The 24,713-nt window shown below is 52.8% G+C and overlaps 8 protein-coding genes across 8 annotated transcripts; 3 read left to right on the top strand and 5 right to left on the bottom strand.

The window, feature by feature from the left end:
- Window positions 1-178: 178 nt before the first annotated feature.
- CPAR01_05842 (uncharacterized protein) lies at window positions 179-831 on the top strand (the record flags this gene model as incomplete). Its single annotated transcript, XM_060490118.1, has 3 exons — window positions 179-320; window positions 425-549; window positions 610-831. 3 exons carry the CDS (start codon window positions 179-181, stop codon window positions 829-831), a joined length of 489 nt encoding a protein of 162 aa, XP_060351584.1.
- Window positions 832-6,479: 5,648 nt separating this feature from the next.
- On the bottom strand, window positions 6,480-7,930 carry CPAR01_05841 (uncharacterized protein; the record flags this gene model as incomplete). Its single annotated transcript, XM_060490117.1, has 5 exons — window positions 6,480-6,790; window positions 6,847-7,286; window positions 7,345-7,468; window positions 7,517-7,658; window positions 7,721-7,930. 5 exons carry the CDS (start codon window positions 7,928-7,930, stop codon window positions 6,480-6,482), a joined length of 1,227 nt encoding a protein of 408 aa, XP_060351583.1.
- A 612-nt stretch (window positions 7,931-8,542) lies between these two features.
- On the bottom strand, window positions 8,543-10,154 carry CPAR01_05840 (WD domain-containing protein; the record flags this gene model as incomplete). The annotated part of the gene is made up of 2 exons (XM_060490116.1): window positions 8,543-9,868; window positions 9,930-10,154. 2 exons carry the CDS (start codon window positions 10,152-10,154, stop codon window positions 8,543-8,545), a joined length of 1,551 nt encoding a protein of 516 aa, XP_060351582.1.
- Window positions 10,155-10,683: 529 nt separating this feature from the next.
- On the bottom strand, window positions 10,684-12,089 carry CPAR01_05839 (uncharacterized protein; the record flags this gene model as incomplete). Its single annotated transcript, XM_060490115.1, has 2 exons — window positions 10,684-11,612; window positions 11,663-12,089. 2 exons carry the CDS (start codon window positions 12,087-12,089, stop codon window positions 10,684-10,686), a joined length of 1,356 nt encoding a protein of 451 aa, XP_060351581.1.
- A 523-nt stretch (window positions 12,090-12,612) lies between these two features.
- On the top strand, window positions 12,613-15,831 carry CPAR01_05838 (MutS domain V; the record flags this gene model as incomplete). Its single annotated transcript, XM_060490114.1, has 9 exons — window positions 12,613-13,338; window positions 13,386-13,707; window positions 13,758-13,798; window positions 13,852-14,121; window positions 14,170-14,260; window positions 14,316-14,716; window positions 14,764-15,038; window positions 15,086-15,234; window positions 15,272-15,831. 9 exons carry the CDS (start codon window positions 12,613-12,615, stop codon window positions 15,829-15,831), a joined length of 2,835 nt encoding a protein of 944 aa, XP_060351580.1.
- A 685-nt stretch (window positions 15,832-16,516) lies between these two features.
- CPAR01_05837 (uncharacterized protein) lies at window positions 16,517-18,986 on the top strand (the record flags this gene model as incomplete). Its single annotated transcript, XM_060490113.1, has 7 exons — window positions 16,517-16,575; window positions 16,626-16,752; window positions 16,835-16,922; window positions 16,974-17,423; window positions 17,475-17,735; window positions 17,831-18,814; window positions 18,889-18,986. The coding sequence occupies 7 exons, from the start codon at window positions 16,517-16,519 to the stop codon at window positions 18,984-18,986; spliced, it is 2,067 nt and encodes a 688-aa protein (XP_060351579.1).
- Window positions 18,987-19,431: 445 nt separating this feature from the next.
- Window positions 19,432-20,567, bottom strand: CPAR01_05836 (myo-inositol 2-dehydrogenase; the record flags this gene model as incomplete). The annotated part of the gene is made up of 2 exons (XM_060490112.1): window positions 19,432-20,175; window positions 20,241-20,567. The coding sequence occupies 2 exons, from the start codon at window positions 20,565-20,567 to the stop codon at window positions 19,432-19,434; spliced, it is 1,071 nt and encodes a 356-aa protein (XP_060351578.1).
- A 1,412-nt stretch (window positions 20,568-21,979) lies between these two features.
- On the bottom strand, window positions 21,980-24,364 carry CPAR01_05835 (uncharacterized protein; the record flags this gene model as incomplete). The annotated part of the gene is made up of 5 exons (XM_060490111.1): window positions 21,980-22,219; window positions 22,283-22,389; window positions 22,479-23,181; window positions 23,257-23,798; window positions 24,355-24,364. The coding sequence occupies 5 exons, from the start codon at window positions 24,362-24,364 to the stop codon at window positions 21,980-21,982; spliced, it is 1,602 nt and encodes a 533-aa protein (XP_060351577.1).
- Between the last annotated feature and the right edge of the window lie 349 nt (window positions 24,365-24,713).

Here is a 24,713-nt window from a genome sequence, read left to right as displayed (position 1 = left end):
GTGGAAGATGGAAGAGCATGATTGAAGAATCCAAGGTAACTCAGTGATCTTGTCCCATTTTCCATGTCTGTCCTGTTCTGCCCGTCCCTCCTCCACATCGCTGAGTGTGAGATGCCGCTTTCATCCTACCCTAACCACCCCCCCCCCCTCGAGATAGCATGCAACACCATGCCACGCCATGCAACGGACATTTTCTACGGTTCCAGAGCGAGCGGACGATGGGGCCCAGGCCAGCCGCCGTCTCGTCTGGGAAAAGCTCAATGTGAGAAATGCAACGTCTCTCCTTCTCGGTGAGGCCTCTCCTTATCCGCGTCTACTAGGTAAAGAGGAGGAAGTACAACTGTGTACATTGAAGTTGGTGTTGCCCATCACTTGTTGCTGTTGTAGTCTGACAACTTGACAAGCATGTTTCCCACCAGAATAGAAAGGAAGCTTGTCGCCGTTGGTGTATCATCCCTGAGCAACACCACCGAAACAGAATCCTACCTCATGCGGGAAGAATTGGAAGAAGCCAGGTGCCGCGATGGCTACTACCGGAACGGATTCGCGGTACGAACATCACCACCCTAGCTAGACCTTTGCCATACTCCGTCCAGTACGTATCCGCAGAGACACCTCGGTTTCCGTGCCGCTGTGACTTTTCAGAATCTTGGGGCTGACAGGGATGGTGATGCTGCCCATCTTCCCTGGTCAGTGGTCCCAAGGCAACGTCAGGGATCCTTCGGGAATGACTGGACGGAAGCCACAGCGCCGCCAAAGGACTGGCCAGTTTCGACAGCCATGTTCCTCATTTTACAGGCACCTAGCGAACCACCAAAGGCTGCTCCGTAGCTGACCGGACGACCGAAAGGTTTTCTTATTACCCCAGGGTTCAAGACATTGAGACACGGTGGCGTGCCAATGATTGAAGAAAGCCAAAGCTGGGAAGCGCAAAAGACAAAAAGGCAAATATGACTGATGATGGACTAATGATGTGTCGTTCCTTCAAGGCCGACAGGAGCCGTGAGTATGACCTTTATCGTCCATCATCAGCCGGGACTCAAAGCATCACACTGCGAATGGTCGGATTCTCTCATTTGTGACTAAAAGAACTCCCTTTGGTCAAGCTTTCGGTCTGAAATTTCAACATGTCAGACCAGGACTGGCCGGCCTGGACTGTGCTCACTCAAACACTCGCTCGCTCATTCACTCCTATCATGAACAGCACGAGCCAGTAGGAAGATGATGCGCTTCGTGACCCTGGGTTGGGTCTGCTGATTTCATGTTGCCATCAAGATTGTCGAGACAAGCCCGCTTGCACCCCTTCTTACCTCGTTTAGTCCGCCTCGTTCAAGCTGAAGGGGCATGAACTGAGACTCATGTCATGGACGCTCTTTTCAACAGTGTTTCTTGCCTCTCTCTCACCCCTACTGTCACGTCAATCAACCAAGTGCAACGCGCCAACAAGCCACTGCTATTTGGTGAGGTACACTTGCTAGATTGGCACAAACGGGGAGCGGAAGGGGCCCCTTTCGCGGGAAATGGAGACGAAAATACAAGCTTCTGACGTCTCTCTCACATCTTCGTCCAGTCTCTATCATCGCAGCCCCCTCTTCTTCTTGACCTTCACCTTGACTCCTCTTTTCTCCTTTGGGTTCGAATGAGGGGGAAACAAAAGACAAACACTAACACTAAACAATACCACCACCACCATCATAACCATCACTACGACCACCTTGTTCATCTTTCTTCAGCAGCAGCTCCAACAAATCATCACTGCCAGCCAGCCACCACATCGCCGCTTAGTTTTGCCCGACGAGATTCGGCACGAGCATCGATCACCACCACCATGGCCATCACCAGGTCCTCCAATAGCTCGGCGATACTACCGAGCGAGGACGTTCCCTTCCCTGAGAGCGTTGCCGCCCACCACCCTGGCGCGCAGACAAGCGTTGTTCTACGGTACAGCACGCCTGCACATCAACATCGACGCCGCATATGCACCTCGTGCGACCCCAGCACAGCCCGATATTCAGAGATAACCTGGTGCTTCGCCTTACGACGAACAAAACCCTTTGGATTGACGATACGCCACCCTGGGTAACCCATCCACTCGCCGCCCATCGCGTGGCCACCCTTTGACCACACGTCTAAGCACGCCTCGCTGACGAAATCCTCAAAGCTGAGATGAATGATACTCCGGGCGGTTGTTTGTCGCCTGCAGCGCCTCCGATAGACAACTTTGAGATCTTGTCATCGTCGTGGAGCATTACGTTATTGATCCATCTGCCGTCAAGGAGGACTCCCTCGTAGCACCGCCAGAGAGCTTCAACAACCATTACTACGGGCCACGAACTAACATCGCATATTCCCTGGCAATGGTAATCCGAGAGGTTGTCCCCTGGCCTCCGTTGCCCACGTTAGACCTGGTGCAACGCGGAACCCCAAACTCAATACATCATGCAAGCTCTTAATTCCACCATTTTAGGCTCTCAAGCAATGCCTGGTTGGTGTCGCCCAGTGTTGGGAGAGCTCTACAACAAGCTGAACAAAAGACAGCTTGGGACCAGCATGGTCTTGATTGAAGCTTGTGCAGTTTGACCGAGCGGCCAAAGCAACCTTCCAAACATTTTTCTTCTTTTTTGGCTCCCATGTCATGCTTCTACACCTTGGGTGGAATCTCTGGCTCTAGCCGGGCCCCTGGTCCCTGTGGAGTTGGGCTCGCGTTCCACGTTTTTGTCTTCTTCTTTTCTCCTGCCTTTCTCCCTCTCTGTTTCTTCATCGCTCAATACTTTTTATGGACCATTCTGATATGGAGCAGCTTGTTCATGTGACAGGAGGCCCCCCTTGAAACTAAAAAGGGACTCGGGGAGAGCTCCAACTTTGTCTCCATCTTCAGAGATCTAGTCAATCACCCGGCCAGTTCGGCCCAGCTTCCCATCCACCTTCATCCACCGAAGCGGGTGTGGCTCAACAGTGCCCACTTCGATCTTGAGGTTCGGAGAGACCACGGCGCGGGGAAACTTCGCTCTGGGTTTTCGGGTTCCATTAGGATGCGTCTTATGAAGAAATTCCACAGGAACCCATGTCTACCCTCTACAGGCCCTATCATCGTTCAGGCTATCGCCCACTCTCACAGTCATCCTTAGAAGCATGTGCTTCCTGCAACAGTCCCAAAGGAGCGACTCGCCAGCAGATATCCAGGCAAGCCGTAACCTCGTCTGCCCCAACAAGGCGGAGACGGCGAGGGCCCGACAGCCTAGAGCACCGAGAGGTCCGAACCTGAACCAGGACGCGTGTTGCTAAAAGTTTGGGCTATCGTGCAGCGCACCTGGGGGGCTGTACTGGTGTGTCGACTTATCATTACCTCCACGAATTCTTTGGAGGCCTCGGGAAATGGCTGAGGAGCGACATTGGCCCCCTTGTTCCTGCTTACCATTCTTCACGATGCAGCCACAACCGAAGCGCGATATTACTGAGCCTTGGTCCCTGGAGTTGTCAGTCCACACACTCACAACAGTGCCATTCGCGTTGGGCAATATGCCATTGCCAAGGGTCGGCGCACTGGCAGGCCTTTCGCTGCAACGCCGATCGGCAACTAGTACGGCAATATAAGCTCGGCTGTGAGTCTCTCCTATCGCTAACCGCTTTGCTTGTCAACGTTTAGGTTGGGCACCAGAACCAAATATCACCAAGTAAGAAATGCCTCAACAGCGGCCGTTCAACCGAAGTGGCTGTGACTCTGAGAGTTGTAGCGGCCCAATCAACCTCGGGGCGAAAGAACTGGTTTCGAACATGAAGTCTTCCCTCCAGTCAAAGCTTTCATGTCAACCTCGTGGCATCCCACAACACAATCCACAGGAGAAATCCACAGCTTGATTCACTTCAACTCCAAATCGATGTCCCATCCTTCCCCACACAATGAGACCCCAGTCCAAACGACATGTTCCCCTCACATCAACCGCAGCCGCGCTGCACCCCATTTCTGTTCTATTCCTTCGATCTAAACTTCTCAAGTCTTCCTGGACACCCTCATTGATACTACATCGCCGACCACTTCGATAGCACGCGCCGGTATATCCCGATGGTGCAGTGGACACTCAGTCCTTCTTGGTTCTATAGGCTGAATGCAAGACGACAGAGAATCATCCCTTCGGCGCCCAGCGCGTCTCAGAATCAACTTGATCGAACAAGGCGCCGCTGAGGTGACTGAGAACAGCTAGTCGATTGCTCGACTGTCCGCCACATTATGCCTCTCCTCTCTAGGCGCCAACTGCAAACCAGCCGCTTGGCATATGCTCCCTTGTCTAGACACGGAAAAAGAAACATCATATATGATAGAATTTCCCCGCCCATCTCGTTCGAAGCCACCATCCCAGGCCCTGGGCTCGAAGTACAGCTCAGCCGGATCTTGGTCACTCCGTGTCAAGTCGGTCCAACAAGGAACATTTGAATCCCTCCCCGATGTTCCAGGACCACACGTTTGACACTCTGTCCGGATTTTGACAGTGTTCAGAGGTCAAGCTGAGGATTGAAGATTCAAGCACTAGTAATGCACCTCCATTAGCGCTCCGCCCGTCAGGCAAAGCACCAAACGCCCCGGTTCGACTCGGTGACGGCGCTGCCTGGCCTCACTCGATACTTTTACTAGGGGCGGCCCGGCCCTGTAGTTCCGCCATAGCACTGGGTAAGGTAGCCACGAAATAGTGTGCACTTCCATGCACCGCCGATGGGATGCCATCATGCTCATGCCAGAACGAACCGATGGGACAGCCCAGATGCACATCCCATCAGCACACCGGCGGCACGGGATTTCTAGCCCAATCTGGATTTCAGATGGTCACGTTTGCCCATGGTGCGGAGAAGGACGTAAGGCAGTACATATTCTTTCTTTAGGATACATGATAAGCTGTTGTTGGGGAAGAGGGACGGGCCAAAGATGGAACGATCGGGTTTGACGGACTAATGCCAAGGGCCCATCGCAGAGGTGCAATCGCATGCAGGCCGCGACGACGTGCAGCAGAGCATTCTCACTCTAGAAGGGATCTTCGGTACGCCTGTTCGTGCTGTCGCTTTCGTTCAGCCTCCTTCTGCCTACACAGATATTTAGGTGTTTGCTGATTGGTGCCATGGGATGCCATGCTTGGAGACTACAGTATGCAGGGCATCCAATCCCATGGCTCGCTCAACCACAGGTACACATGGCGAATAGCACGTCTATCTCCATTCCTGACTTAGAAATTGACGAGGTCTGAGGAATGTTGGGATGTAGCAACAAGTCATTGCTGTCCTTGCGGTTGAGTGATGGCGGTTTAATTCCCGCCAGCGCACATCCTACACGTGGATCAGTGTGGTGGGTATATGGTGATCATTGCTAGTGCCTGGGCTGCATGCAAAGGCAAAACTCGTGTTGCTCGACATTCGACGACAATGACACATCGGCAATACAGTAAGTCTGAACCTCACGACTCACATGAGCTGTCTTGATTGTGTCCTCGATCTTGCGAAGTCACCCTATTGTGGACTTGCCCTGTATTCATGATAAGACCTCGGCTAAGGGGAAACAACCTGATCTGATCTCCCGGCTTGTTCGGCTACGAATCATTGCCATGCCTTGTTTCTCCCCCCTCCCTTTGTCCCGACTCCCGACTAGAATCCGCGATTATGCTCCGATTCCAGGTTCCCGTTAGTCCGTAAGTGGGGCCGATGACATACAGTTCGGATGGATGGAGTGAGACTGGGTTCGGTGGGGGCTGAGGCTATTCGGGAGAGCGAGTGGGTTTGAAGGCTGGCTTGGATTTACAGCAAGTATGAACTCGCTAGACGCTATTTCATCAGCAGCCATGATCACTATGTTTGTCGTGGTCATCCTTCAGCTAAGCTATCTCTGGCCTACGCTTGTAGCACGAGATGATGATGCTAACATGGAGGTGCTTTAGGTGCTCTATCCTGAGGTACACAGTCCAAGCTGGAGACGAGAGAACGGCAACCATACAGGGACTGTTATATATAATATCAAGCTGCAATAGGTTTAATTCTGGGGGGAATACTATTCAGGCACAGAATTAAATCAGATGCTGTGCCTTCATGTCCTCAACAATAACTGGCAATCGCCCACAAGATACCACCGAGGTTCTGCCTCTCAATCATAGTACTACTACACCGAGAAACAGAACTCAGCACTCGACAATTGAAGAAATAGGAAAGAGCAAAAAATAGTTCACCACCGGTGCGGCTACATCTCTTGGTGCTCATGCTGGGATTCGAACTCGGGTACTCGTATGCGTTAAGCCTGTCGTCGGGTAGGCTGGTTGGCGATTTTAATTGTTGACCATGAACCACTCCACCACCCAGCCAGTTTGACCTGACCCGTCGACCTAGACGGGCGCCTGCTGGCTGGTGACGGGAATGGAGTTGAGGGGGGTAATATACCTTCAGGCGGGAATATGCTAGGCAAGAACGGAATACTCATACATTTAGGTTCGGAATACCCGCTACGTCTATGTCGAGACTTCAATGATGCTATGCACAGCAGACTTCAACCTCCAAATATTGACGACACGTAATCCAACCGAGGTGATGAGCTCCCTCCACTGATCCTCCGTCCGCTCTTGACCGGCGACCATGGCCATCATCTGGATATCGAAGGCGGTTGTCTGCGGATGTGCTAGAGCCGTTTCGACAATGTTATCGTGGATGAGTAACTTGCTGAATCCGGGCGTCATGGCGTCTCTCTGAATTTCTAGGATCTTGCGGGCTGGGGCGTCGGACCAATCGTGGAGTATGGAGTGCAGTAGGTATGCTTTCGCTCCTGTCGCATGTGTGAGTGGTGAGTTCTAGCCTACAGACCGGGGTAAATCAACTCACCTCTTATTGGCTGTGGTGTAAAGAAGTCGTATGAAACCCTGTGTACTCCCTCCGGCAAGACAGCTTTTTCTACCACGGACCCTAAATCCTCAAGATACAGTCGGGAGGCTGTCTCTGGGTAGATGGAGTGGAACTTGAGTACATCGTGCCCAGTACTCCCGCCAACATCCACAAGCAAAGGCGTCTGAGCATCATCTCCTTCCATCAGTCTCTCGACCGGGAAGATCTCTGTCCATGCAGGATGTAATCCGGAGATTGTCTGCTGAATAGTACTAAACTGCTCTTGCTGTTTGGGGTGGGCTTGGTAGTAGGACCATAGATCGCCGTCCCACCTGTGCGCGTACTGGAAGACGGTGTAGGAGGAGTCTTGCGGATTGGTGTAGTCCGTTTTTGAGAAGTATTCTGGCATTTTGGCGTACATTGGGAGGATTGTGTCATTACTTGAGAGTGTCAGTCCAGGGATGCTCTTCTAGAAGATGATGGAGGGAAGGTTCCCACAAGCTGTGGATTAGACTGTCGAACAATGGTGCTGTGACGGAAACTCCGAATGACGTCGGCTTGAAGACACCTACGGAGGTTTCTTCAAGAAGATGATTCGATGCCATTAGACGTAGGAACCGATCTATATCGTAAGACATTGTTAACTTTACGAAATGAAAGGAAGACTCACAGAGTAGCGCGGGATCACAAGTGCCTCCAAGAAGCTCAGCAAGCTGACAACTCGTCATTGGCTCGCCGTTCCGAGCTTGCCATTTCTCAAAAAGTTGCAAGTCCTTCAGAATCTTCAGACTTGCGCCAAGGGCCGGCTGTGTCTGTGTGAGAATTAATGCAGCGAGCTGAGGGAAGTTGATTGACTATGGAGTCTATCTCTTACCTGTGTCATACAGATCCTCACCAATGTCTCCCATGGAGATTCTAGGCGCGCCATTAGAGCGTATGTTCCGAGGAGTGCTTGCATGCGCTCATCTTCACTTGCGAAAGAGGTTGAGGTTACATCTTGGATGCCCTTGAGAAACGATGCTGTCGTGAGCCCCGTACTACTCCCATCCTCCGATGCCTTTTTCCCCTCATCCTTGCTGTTCATTGCGAATTTGGAGGTCTCAAGTATTTGGCTTAAGGTAGTTTTCTTTGGGGTCATTGGTTGAGGTTGGGAACCTATCTTCTCGTGACCGAGGCTTTTGGCTTAAAAGGGCCTATTCTAAGGTCGCCGGTAGACGGCGGTTATTTATTTCAACGCTGTGCAGATCAAACAAGTCTGCGGAGGAGATTCTTCCATTGAGTCTTGGCCATCCGGGGTGATGCTGGATGTAATGGCCCATGCTCTGGGCAAAGCAGAAAGGCAAACTTGTGTCACCATTCCAGGAACGTAGTTTGGCTTTTGACAAACGCTTACGAAATGAACAACTGGTCTAGGTGTAGAGTTTATCTGGTACAGTTCATGTCAGATTGAGGCGAATATGCAGTGCCCAACGACACAGTCCTGCGACGTCGAGCGAGGTGGTTCAAGATGTCTAGCAATGCAGGCCAAGGCAAAATTCGTGAGATAAAGCATGGACAGCTTGGGAACAAATGGGGTATATTCTCTTTTGTGTATCCGTATTCTAGTTGCCAAAAACCCATCCATCATATGCGCAAGACCACGCATTGCAACAGTTGCCCAACTTCGCGCAGCAGAGACGCGCAAAACCTTGCCCCCTTAATGACACCACAACCTCACAGCCTTATCCTTTCCACCACTGCCCACGCGCTGGCCATCTCTGGGACTCCAGTCAACGGCATACACCTCATCCTGGTGCCCCGGAAGGTCTACAGCCAGCTTGTGCGTCGCCATGGACCACACCTTGAGCGTGGTATCTTTTGATGCCGTCACAAGCAGACGCGAGTCGGCGGAGAAGGCGCACTGGTACACAGGCGCGACGTGTCCGCGCAGCGTGTTGATGAACTTGCCATCCCTCGCGCTCCAGAGCTTAGTATGGTTGTCCCAGCCCGCGCTGGCGATGAGAGTGCCATCCGGGGAGAAAGTGACGTGGTTAACCTGCTTCTGATGACCCAGCATACGCGCCACGGGCTTGGTGCCTTGTGACGGATCCCAGAGGTACATTGTGAAGTCGTCGCTAGCCGAGACGATGCGTTCGGCCACCTTGCCCTGGATCTTGGCGGCCTTCTCGAAGCGCTCCTTAGCCTTGGCGCGGCGAGCCTCCTCCGTCTCCGGCGTGGGAGTGTGGTCGAAGAAGCCCGTTCTTAGGGCAAAGTCGGAAGATAGGGCGAGGTGGTTGACCCAGTGGGCGTGTGAGGAGAGCGTGTGCACGAGAGTGCCCTTGACCGAATCCCAGACCTTGACCGTCTTGTCGTGGCTACCCGTGTAGACGAGCCCAGTACCGCCCCATTTCACGCAGCTGACGCTGCTCTTGTGGCCCGACAGGACGTGCTCTGTCCGACCCGTGTTGACGACCCAGATGCGCACCGTCGCGTCCTTGCTGGCGGATGCCAGGCGGGGAGTGCCGTCGCGCCAGAGGTGATAGGGTTCCCAGGCGATTCCAGTGACCCATTTTGCGTGGCCAGTTAGGGGTTGGCCGACAGCGACGCCTTTATCCGGATCCCAGAGGCGAACCGTCTTGTCCATGCTGCCCGTTGCGAGGCGGCGGCCGTCGGCGGACCACGCAACGCAGAGCACCCAGCCGGAGTGGCCCGAGAGTGTGAACTTCGGGGTGCCTGTCTCGGTATCCCATATACGAGCTGTCTTGTCGCCACCGCCCGTTGCTAACCTCTTGCTGGTCTCGGGGGAGAACTGGGCTGAGAGGATGGCTTCGCCGTGACCTGGGATGCGATGGGCCATGCGGGTGACGGCTTGCACCTTGAATACGGCCTGGGGCTCGGCACTAAGAGTGACTGTTGTTTCGAAGGGGTTTGCGACGCCATGGCTGCGAAGGAGCTCGAGGAGGTTGGTGGGGTATTGGTCGACGATGATATCTGTGTCGGGGATGTGGATTCGGAACTTGTACGGGAGGAAGTCTTCTCTATCCTGTGTTGGGGGTTAGACAATGGTCGTATACGGTACTGCCAACAGAAAGTATATGGCTGACCTTTCCTTGCAAGGTGTTGAGAAGGAGAGTCAAGTTCTTCTCAGAAGCGTCGGCGAGGGGCACCTCGATCACCTCAGCCAGCTGCTGTCCGTCGCCATCAACGAAGCGGGCCTTAAAAGAGCCCTCAAGGCCCGGAGCCATTGCTGTGACATCTTGCTGAGTCTGTGTCTTCTCAAGCGTCTCGCGCTTTTGACGCTTCGAGGGCGGGGGGAGTACCGTCGCCATGGTTGTTGCGTCGGTTGACCGCCTGCTCGAAAATAGTCCTTGTTTGGTCTTTAAAATTGTCAGAAATATTTCGACTACGGCGATGCGGGATGGTGGGGCAGAAATTTTGATGCGCAGGCGGGAAGGTGGACCAGGGACCATCGGTCAAAAATTGCCCGTGGTTGCGACGCCCCCACTACAACGGTCTAAAAAAATGTCATCGCTAGCATTTGCAAGTGGAGAAACAATATGTTGTCTGTTAGTGCGGGCATTGACAAGATAAAAATGACCCCCAGTTCAGACGATGAACAAACTCCGAGAGCCATCCTGGCAGCTCTCTCCCGGAACTGTGCCTTTTTCAGCGAGAAGAAAACTAAGTATGTCCGGGCCAGCTTGCTGCGCTGGTATCCTTATAAACGCCATGCCCCAGTTCCTCCATCCGGTAGGGTATCTGTAACCCTCTTACACATTACACACACTGAGCCCTCTCAAGCTCATCATACACAATCTCCCCTCCTCTTCTTCCAATGACCAACGGCATAAGCGGCGACTATCTTCCCATGTGAAGGCTGGGGTCGAGTGTCTGGTCCATAGCTGTCTTCTTCGGCCGGCCACGCCTCTTTGAGCCTGTGGCCGGCGAGGCACTTGACGCTCCCTTTGACATTGCATTATTCGTAGGAGTCGCAGTGTACTGATGGAACACTTGCGGCTGACCTTGCGCCGACTGCATGCCGAATTGGGGCACAGGAATAGGCGTCTGTTGGACAGCATTCTGCTGCTGGAAGGTGTTGTTAAGGTGCTGCCCGCGCATCTGCATCGTCCTCTGGTTGCGCTCCTCGATCTCAGCTTGCCGATCTCTATACTGCGCGTGCTCATCGTGGGTTGTCTGCTCAAACGGGTGCTTAGGCATACCAGCCATGCCATCCCGGGACATCTGGTTCATCTGCTGCTGAACCCGATTGTGGTTATGGCCATGATTGTGGCCAAGATTATGATTCTGTACTTGTTGCTGCTGGTGCTGCTGGGGATGTTGTTGATATTGTTGATGTTGCACTTGCTGATGCTGCTGCTGTTGTTGCGGTTGAGGGGGTTGCTGTTGTTGGTGCTGTTGCTGTTGCTGGGGCGGTGGTTGTGGTAGTTGTTGCTGTGGTACCTGCTGCTGCTGTTGCTGCTGCGGCTGTTGTGTGCTTTGCGATTTGCGTCGACTTTCTTCGATCTCTTGATGCTTCTTCTCCTGCCTAGCCTGCCTTTCTTGTCTCTGCATATCCTCGTTCTCGACGGCATATATGGCTGCGATGCGCAGTTGCATCTGGGCTAGTATACCCAGGCGTTCAGGTTTCGACATCTTGCGGTACTCGGACTTGAAGTTGTGAAAGGTCTCGCCGGTAAGTCGCATCGTATTGGGAGCGGCTCCCACCATGAGAAGGAGGGCAGCTGTTGTAGGATCTGGCGCCGGACCAGAGTTTTGCACTTCCGGAACTAGGAAGGTTAGCAAGGAACAACGGATTGCACCGGGGTAGGAGGCATACCAATTGATACGTCCTGAACGACGTCGGCATCTCCCTCCGCATCAGCATCTTCCTCATCGGTCGGCGGGTCGGGCGTACGCGCTTCATGGTTGTGTTCGCTGCATATGATGGTCAAGATCCATTTCCCCAGCGTCTTACGATTGACGGCTTTGGCCTTCCAAGGGCAATTGGTCTTCTTGGTGGATGTCTTCAGCTGCGTCGCTGTGCATTTGTAAGGCTGGCCACCACGATCGCAGACGAGATCACATCTGACGACCTCGCTTCCTTTCTCGTAGGTGCCGCCGACCTTGTTTCGATGGGTACGTGACTTGACGACCTTGTACCCATCTTTTTGCATGCGCGTCTTCAGCGCCGCGAAGAGCTCGTCGAACGAGGCATATTCCTCAGTGCCGTCGCTGCGGTCGCGGGCGCCCAGGATGCCGAACATGTTGACGGCGGGGCGGGGCGACTAAACACCAATGTCGCGATGGCTTCAAAAGCCTGGTCCCGGATCGGTGTCGGTCGAGATGGGCAGTTCGAGTCGTGGTGTCGCGGCGCGACGCGGTTTGGCTTCCTGTGCGGATTGGTTTTCCAAGCCTGTCGCAAACTCTTCCTGGCGTGTCGGGGCCGTGGGAATGACGACTTGACTCCACCGGCCGACATCTCATTACTTTAGTGGCTGTGCATCCGATGGTTATGTGGCTAGTGCTTGCGGCTCCACTCCTGACAAGACCGGGGCAACCCCGGCTTGGCCATGTAAGTCAGGCAGGAGCTGTTGCCCGTTGCTGCGATCTTGGTATGAGGTTCTTCGATTTCTTCTCAACGACGCCCCATCTATTTCTTTCGAGTAAGGATAACCCCGATCTGTTCTGCTAGTTGAAGCCTCACCTCCCACCACTGTAGTCTACCAAATATATCCTGAACTGCGAGACCGCCAGTATCTCGGCTGGTGTAGTCCACATCGCCACAAGATGGATGCTCGATACTTGCGGCCGCCGAGACCTTCGACGGGTTACATGACCACTCCTTCTCAGACACCAGCACCATACGGAAGGGCGTCTCCTTACTTCCCCCAAACAACCTCAAGAACGGGCACAAGCTCAGCAAATCCGAGAGAAGAAGGCTCCTACACGGCAACGCCGATACCATCTTCAGCGGAAGATCCTGTGTCTAGTTCTTACTACACCCCAAGCTACGACTACGATACTGATACTAGTGGTACTATATCGAGACCTCGTACGACCCGGCCGAGCACTTCCCACACTAGTCGCACGTCGCGAACCCCTTTTCTGCCCAACAGCGCCAAACACACCATTGTGTGTGCCCTGAGCGAGGCTCGCGGAATCACTCCTGCTGTTGGAATTGTATTCTTCAACGTTGAGACCGGAGAAGCCATTCTCAGCCAAATCTCCGACAACAGGTTCTTCGTTCGCACTCTCCACAAACTTCAGATCATGGAGCCAACCCATCTCCTAATCGTCAGCTCGTGCTGCCCCCCGAATCCCAAGTCGAGGCTTTACAGCCATATCGAGGAACATATGCCAGATACAAAGATCACATCTCTTGATAGAAAGTACTGGTCAGAGATGGATGGGCTCAATCGTATTCAAACCTTCGCATTCCGAGAAGACGCAGAAGCTGTAAAAGTTGCTATCGAAGGCAGCTTTTATGCGACTTGCTCATTTGCCGCGGTAGAAGTATCCTCGGAAATCAACGCTAGCATAATCACTGACTTTACGTAAAGGCTATGAGTTTCTTGGAGACCGAGTTCTCCGTGCGTGTTGTTCCACACTCTCTTCGCATTCGTTACCAGCCCTCGGAGGATACAATGATGATTGACGTATCTGCCATCATGTCTCTCGAGATCCTGCAAAATAGACGCCACGCGGCGTCTAGCGACAGCCTTTACGGTGTTCTCAAGCATACAATGACGCCCATGGGCGGCCGGGTACTTCGAAGTAATCTACTGCAGCCGTCTACACTAAAAGAGTCATACCTTGAGCCAAGATTTGCTGCATTGGAGGAACTTCTTGCAAATCAAGACATGTTTGCAGAGGTCCGAACAGGTTCGATTCTCCCATCTTTTTGTCATCGGCGACTGACTAAGATTGTGCAGCTTTGAAGGCTTTTCCTGATGTCGAGAGCATGCTGACCAAGGTACCGAACCACGATAACTGCTGATATCTTCCAGGCCCTGCTGACTGGGATAGCTTGTCATCATCCCCAACAAACCGTCCGTTGAGGCGTCAGAAAGAGCAATCAATCATGTTCTGATGGTCAAGACCTTCATAGATGCCGTTCCACCAGTGTTCCAGGCGCTAGGCCCTGCCACGTGCCCTCTTCTCACCAAAATCAGAGATCTCTGCCAGCCAGAGTTGACTGCAGCCGCCAGAGAGCTTGTGTACCAGAATATTCATGAGGATGTTCATTATGTCAAAAGCGCTCTAGACCTACGAAATCAAAGAACTTTTGCGGTCAAAGTAAGTGGCTTTGCGGTCAATGATGCTGAAAATTGGCTAACAATGCAGCAGCCTGGAATCAACGGGCTTCTCGATGTTGCCAGACAAGCCTATAAGGAAAACACCGATGACGTCCATAAACATGTTGAAGAGCTGAATCGTAATTGAGCTGGCCCTCCCCCACCGTCCGCTCCTCATTCTAACAAAGATTGCAGGCGAGCATAGTATCGAAGCTATCCTACGGTTTGATAACGGGCGCAAGTACAGCCTCCGAATGCGAGCAGTGGATTTCGAGGACCGGGCTATTCCTGCGGTGCTTGTCAACCGGACGATGAGGGGTCGTTACATCGAATGTCTCACAATGCATCTCAAGAAACTGAACCAGAGAATCACCGACTCCGTTGCGGAAGTGGTCATGCTGAGTGACAAGGTTATTCAGGACCTCATCGACAGCATCCGGACTCAACTGCAGCCCCTCTACCGCGTCTGCGATTCAATCGCACTGCTCGACATGATTGCGTCATTTGCACAGGCAAGTTCGTCCTTCGATTGGAGAAGACCGGAAATATCAGATACTCTAGCGCTGAAAGCTGCTAGGCATCCCATCATGGACAAGGTTTGGCCTACCCACTGGCTGCCTCAACACATGCTGATCGTAAGCAGACTCTGAAGGGTGGCTTTGTACCGAATGATTATTACGCTACCGAGGAGCACCGTTTCCAGATTGTAACCGGCTGCAATATGAGCGGGAAAAGCACTTACATCAAGAGTATCTCTCTGCTCCAGATCATGGCACAAATTGGCTGCTTCGTGCCTGCTGAATACGCCAGTTTTCCCATTGTACACAATATCTTCGCTCGGGTGACTACCAACGACAATATTGAGTCCAATATGTCAAGCTTCTCGCTTGAGATGAGAGAGATGGCTTTCATCCTTAGGTACGTAGCGTTGACGCAGGAGAGGTTCCAGTGCTGACGTGCCCAAGCAATGTCACCCACAAGAGCATCGTCATCATAGATGAACTAGGTCGAGCCACAAGCACTCGAGATGGACTTGCTATCGCGATCGCCATAGCCGAAGCCCTTGTACAGAGCCGTGCCATTGTGTGGTTTGCAACTCACTTCACAGAGCTTGGTAGGTCCCCTGGCGCAATACCTTGACTTCGCTACAGGTGGACCTGGTCGGGAGCTAACTCAGTATGCCTTAGCCGACGTCCTAGCCGATCGTCCCGGAGTGCTGAATCTTCGTCTCGTCACGCAGGTTTCGACGACGGACAATAACGTACCCAAGTTAACTATGATGTACAAAGTTGAGTCGGGAAAGACTGAGGAGTTGCTCTATGGCATCACACTTGCGAAGGCAATGGCATTTCCCAAACGGTTCCTGGAAGTTGCCGAGGAAGTTGCTATATCACTGCATCAACGAAGGGAACAGAATAAGCAGTCTTCTCAAGCGAGGAAGATGCTCAACCGACGCAAGCTGATACTTAATCTTCACGAACAGCTCAAACAGGTGAAAAACTCAGAAATGGATGATTCATCGATGAGAAGCTACCTGGTACGTCTCCGAGAGGAGTTCGTCTTGCGAATGGAGGCTATTGAGAACGGTGGCAATCAAAGCAGCAGCAACGCTAGTAAGGCTATCGGAGACGGGATGGACGGGGAGGATAAGGAGTTCGAGGACGAAGACGTCTTCGACACTGTTGATGTTGAGTCACTTTGGAGCAGCTGAGTGGAGTACTTGAGGAAAAGCGATCTGAAGATGACTTTCAAAACAACATGGTTCTTTCATTGCCAGGTTGTGTTATAGGCATGGGTCGGCCACCTACTTGGCTGTTGTTCATGAGATGGACGTGTATCTTAGTTCGCTTCTACTCATAGGAACACACAAGATAAGGCGAGAGGTGTGGTTCGCTTAGTGATTAGAAACGGTGTCTCCTAGCAGCTTGAGCTTCTGGCATGTTCTGTCCAAGACTGCGTACACAGAGTCATGAGGACAACTAGTCTTGTATTGGTCTTCAAATGGATGATAGGAGCTTCTTGTGCATAGAAGCAGCAAGGTGCATCATCCCAGTGCTCTTGGATTGATGCCATATGCAATTTGGTACGTGTTGAGTCTGGCTTGGAAAGGGCAAGAAGCACCCACCGCTCCTTCCCTCCAGGGGATAGGGAGTTTACCGATCGAACGGAAGGCACCAACCACCCTCGGGCCTTGCATCTTTCCCTCATCGCAACCTCCACGGTCGGTACCTCCCCATCCACCCACCTTGCCGCGTCTATCCTGTACAACGGTTTTCTTTCATCGATCGACTTCACACTCTGCCTTGAGGCCTTGTCTTTTACATCCAGTTCATTCCTCACCTCTGGTCTCGAATATCTTGTGCATTGTACCACGCCCCAGCGGCCTTTTGCGCGCTATGAAGAGCCCGCATTGTGAGTATGGCGAAGAAGCCATGGAGGAGTTCGACCTACCATCGTGAGTTCCCCCAAGGGTCTATTTATCTTCACCTTGCTGACGTCCCATAGCCTCTGGGAGACGAAGAACGACGCCGACATTCTTCTTACAATGGGTGCCAGCAAATGGGAACTTCATGACAAGGCGGTACGCGGAAAGAGTGGCTTGATCGACCATATCCTAGAGATGGTTCAGATGGTAAGCTCCTCATGCAGCGTATCGTCTCGCGAGGTCTCGCATGGCCTTCAAAGTGGCTTTGACTACTAACGGCCGTCTCCAGAAAGAAGGAATGAGAAAGATTCCACTGAAGGAGCGCATGTTCCCTCATTCAGCTCTGAACACAGTCTTGAAGTACTTCTACTTTGGAGGTGAGTGATTTCTTCGGCCTTACGAAGGCGGAGTGTGCTGACCATCAGCAGAAAGCCTGATCACGGAAAAGACTGAAGTGATAGACCTCCTCTCCTTGTACGAGGTGTCCGCGACACTCGGCATTCTCCCGTTGCAAGAGAGGATTGCTTTTCAGGCAGGCTACTTGCTTGGCGAGATCCTCTCCAATGGCACTGACAGAATGGGAGATTTCTACATCGTCATCGAGGTCATCATTGCCGAGCAGGACGACTTGTGGGTTTTCATGCACGAGGAGATGCAGCGAGCACTTAGCCCCTATCTCCTCAAGCTTCTTCAACAGGACACCTTCGTGGACCTCATCAAACAGAACCCGGCATTCTGTTTGGAGATTCTTTCCACCGCTGTTGATCGCATCGAGATACTCGAAGACGCTACAAAGGAGGCGACTAGTGTGAAGGGCGCGAGTGACGTCGGCACTCAAGCTGTGATCGAACATGGCAGTGGTATTCCGAGACGTTATGGTAGGTACTTGGTTGTCGAATATCGGCTCCGCCTTCACTGACACAAAGAAGTCGAAGCAGGAACACAAGCAGACATTCCGCTGCCGCACACCCCGAAAACCATCCCTTCGGCCACAGGTAACGATGACCAGCACCCATGCTCCGACGATGAGACGATTCCTCGGCCCAGAAAGCGCGTATCCATGGTAAATTTGGGCACGGAGTTCATCAGTCGACCAGATGATGCTAAACACTCTTCGCAGTCTATCCCTGGACCAGCGCACAAGTCTAGAACGGCGGAGAATCCCAATCCCACCTCCAAAGATGCCAGAGGTAAGTCTTTTTCCAGCCATTCGGCGAGTTCTGGATTCATTTTCGAAATACTTCGGGATCCTGTTCACACGTTTCACAGGCTGATTGTGCGATAGTGAGCCAAATTCCGCAAGACTTCAAGTTCGACTTTCAGGCAAAGAGCTCCGAGGTCAAGAGTATCTCAACAGGTATCAACCAGAGCCAGGTATGCAGTCTTTCGGCGACGCCGAAAGTGGTCACTGGAAACGGGGCTGTTCCGAATGTTCGCCCTCAATCATCATCATCATCACATGCATCTACTCACTGGGAGTCTTGCAGCGAGGGTGGTGAGAGAGCCGTCCCGGTCACCGAGATGAGCAAATCAATCGCTACGTCTGCCTCTGTCGAGCTTTCATCGCACATTGGTGTAGCGCCAGAGTCTCAATCCCAAGATGAGAAGGCACAAGTTGGCTCTGGAAACAAGAAAGACACGATTTTGGGGAATTCATCGTTGAATCTCTCTAGCCATATTCAAGAGGGATGCCTACCAATTTCGCTGCCCGAAGACTCCGGTGCCCGTCAGACCGAGCAGACTGCAGTTCCCGCCAGTTATGAGCGGTCAAGTCGCTCCTACGCTTTCAAACGCGACAGCCTCCCTCGAGGGTTCCAGTTCTTCCAGTTCTCTGGTGGACCGCAGCCAGGGCAATGCGATGTCTCTACTAGCAAGGCTGCTTCTAGTCACTCTCAGGGAAATAAGACAGCTGTCACGGGAGTCGTCGAAAGACAGCGAAGAGAATACGTGTTGCGCGGGTCTGAAGTCACACAGACCGAGGGGACATCTGCTCCCGCCATTCCGGAGCGGCCAAGTCGCCCGTACGGCTTCCACAGCGCAGACCTACCACGAAGCTTCCAATTCTCTGAGGGTGCCCAAGGAGAGCACTCCAAAGAGCCGAGTGTCAAAGCATCAGGCAGTAAGACACCCAACACCAAAGCCTCCACCAGCTGCGCTCAGCAGAGTACCTCTTCGTCTTTCCACACCAGAGTGAAGCCGAGCCCTTGGAAAGCCAGTAGAGCAACGGCGAAGCAAATAAGAAAAGGCCGGCTGATAGTCGAGCCTCCTGGTGAGTTGCCAAAGCCGTTCAACTTTTGGTGGTGCGGGGTTCTGCCTTGCCACTGGCTGCTCTGTTATCCAAAGGCCTTCTTCTCACCGTCACCATAGAAATCTCCCCCAGCTCACGAACAAACTTCAACCTCGAAGGGGACAACCTGGAGGAATGCTGCAAACCTTCTTGAAGTTGACAGATCTCCCGAAGTTCATCAGGGAACTCAGTGACGCAGCATCATGCGAGTTTTTGGCCGGGATTCAGTATCCGAAGATACTGTGTGAGTAATTACTGGATGAGCGAGAGGAATGTTAGGAGAGGATGCATTCGAGGACAGAGGCATCCAACACGTGTTTATTGGTACAAGGTATGGACATCCCTACAGAACGTCGCAGAGTATGACTGACATCACATCAGTGCTGAAGGTTTCCACCCAAGAAACAAACCCTTGTGGATCAAGTATCCCTGACCATGATGGTCTGAAGGTATTGAAGTCTCAGAAGGGATGATGATGGAGGCGGCAAGTGAAATGTAGTAGCGGCCATCACGAAAATCATGGCATGATACAGACTTCCCGATGTCAGGGTAGCCTTGTAGATAGATCAAGGCCAAGAAGACCGAATGCAATTTACTGCCTACAATTGGGCCTTCTCCGTCCGGTTGCCCTGCTCGTCAAACCAGATCTTGGTTCCCTTAATCATTGACTCCTGCAATGCCGCACCGATCTTGACAGCAGCCACTGCTGAAGTCAACTTGATCGGCACAGGCTTATCCTCCAACACACTCTCGGTAAACTCAATCGCCTCGGTCGTGAAAGCAGCCCTGAAACGATCCCAGTACGTTTGCGGCAGCTCTTGCCGGATGCCTCCCGGTGTGTAAATCTTTACATGGTTCTCCGCCGGCAACAGGTTGACGGACAACTTGCCCTTGGTACCAATAATCTCCGTTGAATCCTCCTGGCCCGCGGCCATCATGCGCGAAGCATACAGATACGCGATGCGCCCATCGTAAAACTCGACCGTGCCAACAGCGTTGTCGCGATCGTTGTGCTTCCGCAAGTCCGGCTCGACGGCTGTGATGCCCACGGCGTGGACGGACTTGACCTTGGTGGTCTCCTCGTCAAAGAACCAGAGCGCGAGGTCAATGTCGTGGATACTGCAGTCGACAAAGATGCCACCCGAGAACTGGGCGTAGGCGACGAAGAAGCCTGAGGGGTCGAGGACGTCGCAGGTCTGGCTGCGGAGGATGGCGGGGCGGCCGATGAGGCCTTGTTGCATCTTTGCGTGGGCGTCGCGGTAGGAGGCGTCGAAGCGGCGGGAGAAGCCGCACATTACTTTGAGATCTGGGCGTTTTACGGCTGCGTCGACGACGGTTTGTGACTGTGGCCATGTTGTTAGTTCCCTTCCAACCGCACATGTTCAGGTGGGAAGGACAAGACACTTACAACTTCAACAGTGGTGCCCAATGGCTTCTCGCACAAGACGTGCTTGCCCTTCTCAATGGCCTTGTTGGCCTGCTCTGCGTGGACAGAGGTCGCGGACGCCACACAGATGGCCTCCAATTCCTTGTGGGCGAGCATGTCATCGTAGGACTCGTAGACGGTGACGCCGTGGGGGGCAAGGTTCTCGGCGGCCCATTGGCGCTCGCCAGCGTCGGGGGAGCTGACGGCGACGAGGGTTGCGCGGGGCACGTTTTGGTGGAAGTTGAGAGCGTGGCGCTTGCCCATGCGGCCGAGGCCTGCGACGCCTACTTGGAGCTTCTTGGTTGACATTTTGCTTTCTTTGCGGTTCTGGTGACGTTTCGTGTGGTGATTACTGAGGTGGTCGTAGTGTAGTCCGGTGTCCAGGGTTTGACTTGTGATCGTGAGGAGGGTGGATTGCGGTCTATGTCTATGTCTATCTTCTCTGGTGCGCAAATCGAACGGGAGCTTGACGGTCGTAAGGGTACTAAAGATGAGGGAATGTACGAATAATGGCGGTGACGAGGACCGGTGGGATGCTTCTCCTCTCGAGTCGAAGACAACTGGCGCAAATGTACAACCTGGGAGGAGTCGAAAGGTACCGAGGACGGCTTAACATAGCTCTACAAACATTAGGGACCTCTGGCGTCTTATATCTCACAGCCTTTCATACGGAACCTCACCGTCCTCGGAGCTCTATCGGAAACCATTTCCCGACACGAGTAAAGAGCTCCATCGCGGGGCACCTCTGACGCCGTTGAGGGGACCATCTCATGCCGATTGACCAGTGGGAAAGTGGAAGCGCATGTCGGAATCCCACAAAAGCGCGCTCAGGAGTCAAGACGCGTCGAGGAGCCCACGTGAACTTGCAGCAATGCTGAGCTGTGAGAAAGCTTTGAGGCATCTCGAAACTTGGCTTGCAACCGGTGTAAGACAGCCCACTTTCCCCTTTTTGCGAATGAGGCAGGTGGGGGGTTGGAAATGAACAAAAAAGAGCTTCGCATTGGTTGCTCAGCTTATCGGGGCAAGTTTCCCCGATTCTGAACTTGGCTCCCACGGCAACTTTGTCCGGTCTTTATGTCTTACGGCCAGATTACGTGAACGAGACCGAGCTCCGCGTATAAGCTCGCCACCATGCGACTAAGTATTGTACATTACGGATATACCCCAATATCCCAAAGCTAAAGAATAAACTAAGAAAAAACTTGTTGAATACGATGGGAACCTGGGGTAGCCGACAAGTGTGCGTTCCAGAACTGGTCATGCCCTGCATGTGTCAAGATCGCGTAGGTAATACGTGATTACCCGCATTGCGGATACGGGGTAATGTCCGTGTAGATTGAGTCTTTCTGATCCTCCGCATTGCCTAGATTCGCTCTGTCGGGATCACCAGATTCCTTCCCCGTACTTCACCCCCCTCCCCTTTCCCTGTCCTTGGTGCCGGTTTCCTGGGGTACGGGGTAATGAGGGGGACCAGATGACTGGAAATGAAGTCGTTTAGTCCTGTCTGTACGTGCCCTTGTGTCCATGGTTGTTACGGAATAGTCGTCGTGATTATTGGCCATCCACAATAAGACATGTAGGCACACCCGCGAGCAATTACCGGAATCCTAATCCCGATCTTTTCATGTAATATGCTGTGACTAAAGACACAAAAAACATCAACGTGGTATTACTGCAAGGTACAGTAGGCAACTATGTTGAGTACTCAAAGACATATTCAGTCATGAATCGTCCTCCCACCCCCACGCCCTCTTCAAGTGTGACTGTGCCGAAGCAGTGGGCCACATGTGCTCAACATCCGTCTTGACCAAAATATCCAATAGTGCTTTTTGCTCGGTATACTCGACGAACCTGTCCCCGCACGCTGTAACACCCATACAGGCCGTGAACATGGCTGGTATCGTCTGCTTGTTTGATAGCGCGGCGCCACATAGTTCTCGGACTTGCATACGAATGTCGTTCTTAAGTTTCCCATGTTAGCTAGTTCTCAGGTCGAGATTGTTAGAATGATTGGAACCGCTTACATCTAGTTTTTTTCGAGCTCGGATTCGACTAGGTCCTATCTTGGGAATGCTCTCGTCGTGGCACATCAAGAGCGCTCGTGCTAACGCCCCATGCACATTTCCGATCACTAGGCTATGTTAGTGGGCTCGTTCACCATGTCGCCACGAGCAAAGACTGGAAAATAAGTCCTAGCTTCAGGGAAGGGAGAAGACTAACCGACTGCATGATTAATGTAAAAGATTTGCGGAAACACCAAGCCTGAAGCAAGGTCCGGCTCAGAGTACGCGATAGGCAGCCAAGAAAGCGGCCTCGCGCGTAGCCAGTTATAGTCATACTCAACCAGCCGCTGATACTCACTCTTGCGGTTCTCCACCTCGCCAAAACAAAACTGCACCACCTCGGCGCAGTGCACGACGATGCGATTCGCCCAGCAATCGTCATCAGCCGGCGAAAAGGACCGGTCAATGAAGAGGTGGTCGAGCTTGACCTTGATCGGCCGCTGCGTCGCAAACGCCATGGTAATTTCCTGCCGGAGGCCTACCCAGAACGAAGCCTGTCGGAGGGAGCTCGGCGGGTCGAGGGCGGATGCGTTTTGCGTGTTCATGAAGAGCTGGATGCCGAGAAGATGGCCCTCGTGGTCTGTCCCTATGAGCGGGACATCGAGCTCTTCAAGGGTGCGGAGGAGGATTGTCGCCGCGAGGAGGTCATCGTTCGTGAGGGCCGACGAGTCGTTTGAGATGGTAGTGAGGTGTTTGAGGCATTCTTGGTGGTAGCGGTCCGAGGCGTAGGGGTCATACTGTTCATGGAGGCTGAGGTGGCGGGAGGAGAGGGCGAAGATTGCGTTGAGGAGGGTTGGACATGTTGTTGCTCTTCGGGGAACGACGATTGCAAAGTGCCGTCTTGCGTCGCATAGATCGAACTGAAAAAGGGGGTTAGAACAGCCGAGGAGTTGCCAGATCATACTCCTGAGGTAAAAAAGCGTATGACCACTCACCCAGGTGCACATGTACTCTAGATAGTACTTCATCAACCTCACCTCATGAGGCTGCGTGAAAGGAAACACGACGTCGTCATGATGCTCAAAATTGGCTAGCCCGAGAGTTGACCCAGATGGAATAGCGCTGTAAACAGATGGCAAAGTTGTTGGTGTCTGCACCTGCACCTCTCTCCAACTCGCAGCCGGCGTAGAGGCGGGTTGGCTGTAAGGACTCGGGACTAGAAGCCGGGCATCACGATAATCTCGGCTATGCGAGTCGATGATGGGAGCCGGGGATGCGGATGCGGCGTCATCGGGTTGCCGTTGTTCTCGGCGTCGTTGTTGTTCTAGATCCACCAACAGCGCGGATGATGATAATGATGAGCCAGGATCAGGATGTGTCGCTGGCAGTGGTACCCGCTGACCCTCCGCTGGTGCAAGCTGCGGCTGTAGTGCTGCCGGTGGATGGAGTTGCGGTTGCGCTTGTGGTTGCGGCGGCGGGCTGCCGTGTTCAGACCAATAAAGAGCCTCAAGTTCCTGGGTTTCATCGACAAAGTGTACTATGTGACCGAGTTAGGCAATTTTGACAGAAAAGAAAACGATGTCGGGATAAGCTTCGTTCCAAGATGATTCCAAACAAGGCATTTCTCGCCGTTTTTGCTCGTAGATTTCCTCCTCATTTTCCCCAACTTCTCCAACTTGCAAGGTCTTGGAGGTGGGACTGGTAAACTTACATCGCCGCGGATAGGGCACCCACGTCTGCTCCGTAGCGCTCGGCGTCCTAAATCAGCGAGACAAAACCCATAGTAAGCGATCAGCGTTCCCGCAAAAAAAGCAGTACAATATGGCGCATTACGGAGTCTAGAGTTGCAGATTCGTTCCCGTGACGAAAACGAAATGGGGGTACAACGTATTGTAGTGGTAAACGGGCCGGGCGAGACCATTATCTCGGTTCCGCTTTGCGTAAATCTTGACTCTTGCTTCACCAATGTCGCAACTTGCACATTGTGTAGTGTAATTCGCAATTGAGCGGGGAGCGACTGGGGTGCCACAGAGCCAAGTACAAGTTTGCCAGAGTTGATGATAGGGAATGAGAGGAATTTGGCCGTCACTTACTCAGTGGCATGCTTGAATCGAATTGCGGGGGCCGGAATACAGTCCTTGCCAGTTGCTCTGCATCGAATACATGATTTCAAGTGGACGTCGGGCCGAGCAGAAGACGGAGACGCATCGTCATCTGTGCCCCACGCGCATTTGAGATGTTGCTTTTTGCAAGTCTATTGTTCATGTTCATTAGCTTTGGAGTTGAGTATGTCCGCCAACGTAGGTACGGTGGGAGTCGGAATGGGATGCAAAGTCCGACCGGCAGGCAGTCCAGTTTGGTCATCTCATCCCACAGATTCCACATCGCCAACCCCAGATATCTCAGTCAGCAGCAATTCCACAACTTCTGATTGCTTAGGCGAAATCCGGGG

Source organism: Colletotrichum paranaense (genome assembly GCF_030867605.1).
Source record: "Colletotrichum paranaense strain IMI 384185 chromosome Unknown Scaffold_4.1, whole genome shotgun sequence".
Classification (NCBI taxonomy): domain Eukaryota; kingdom Fungi; phylum Ascomycota; class Sordariomycetes; order Glomerellales; family Glomerellaceae; genus Colletotrichum; species Colletotrichum paranaense.
This window is presented reverse-complemented; position numbering and strand designations above follow the sequence as displayed.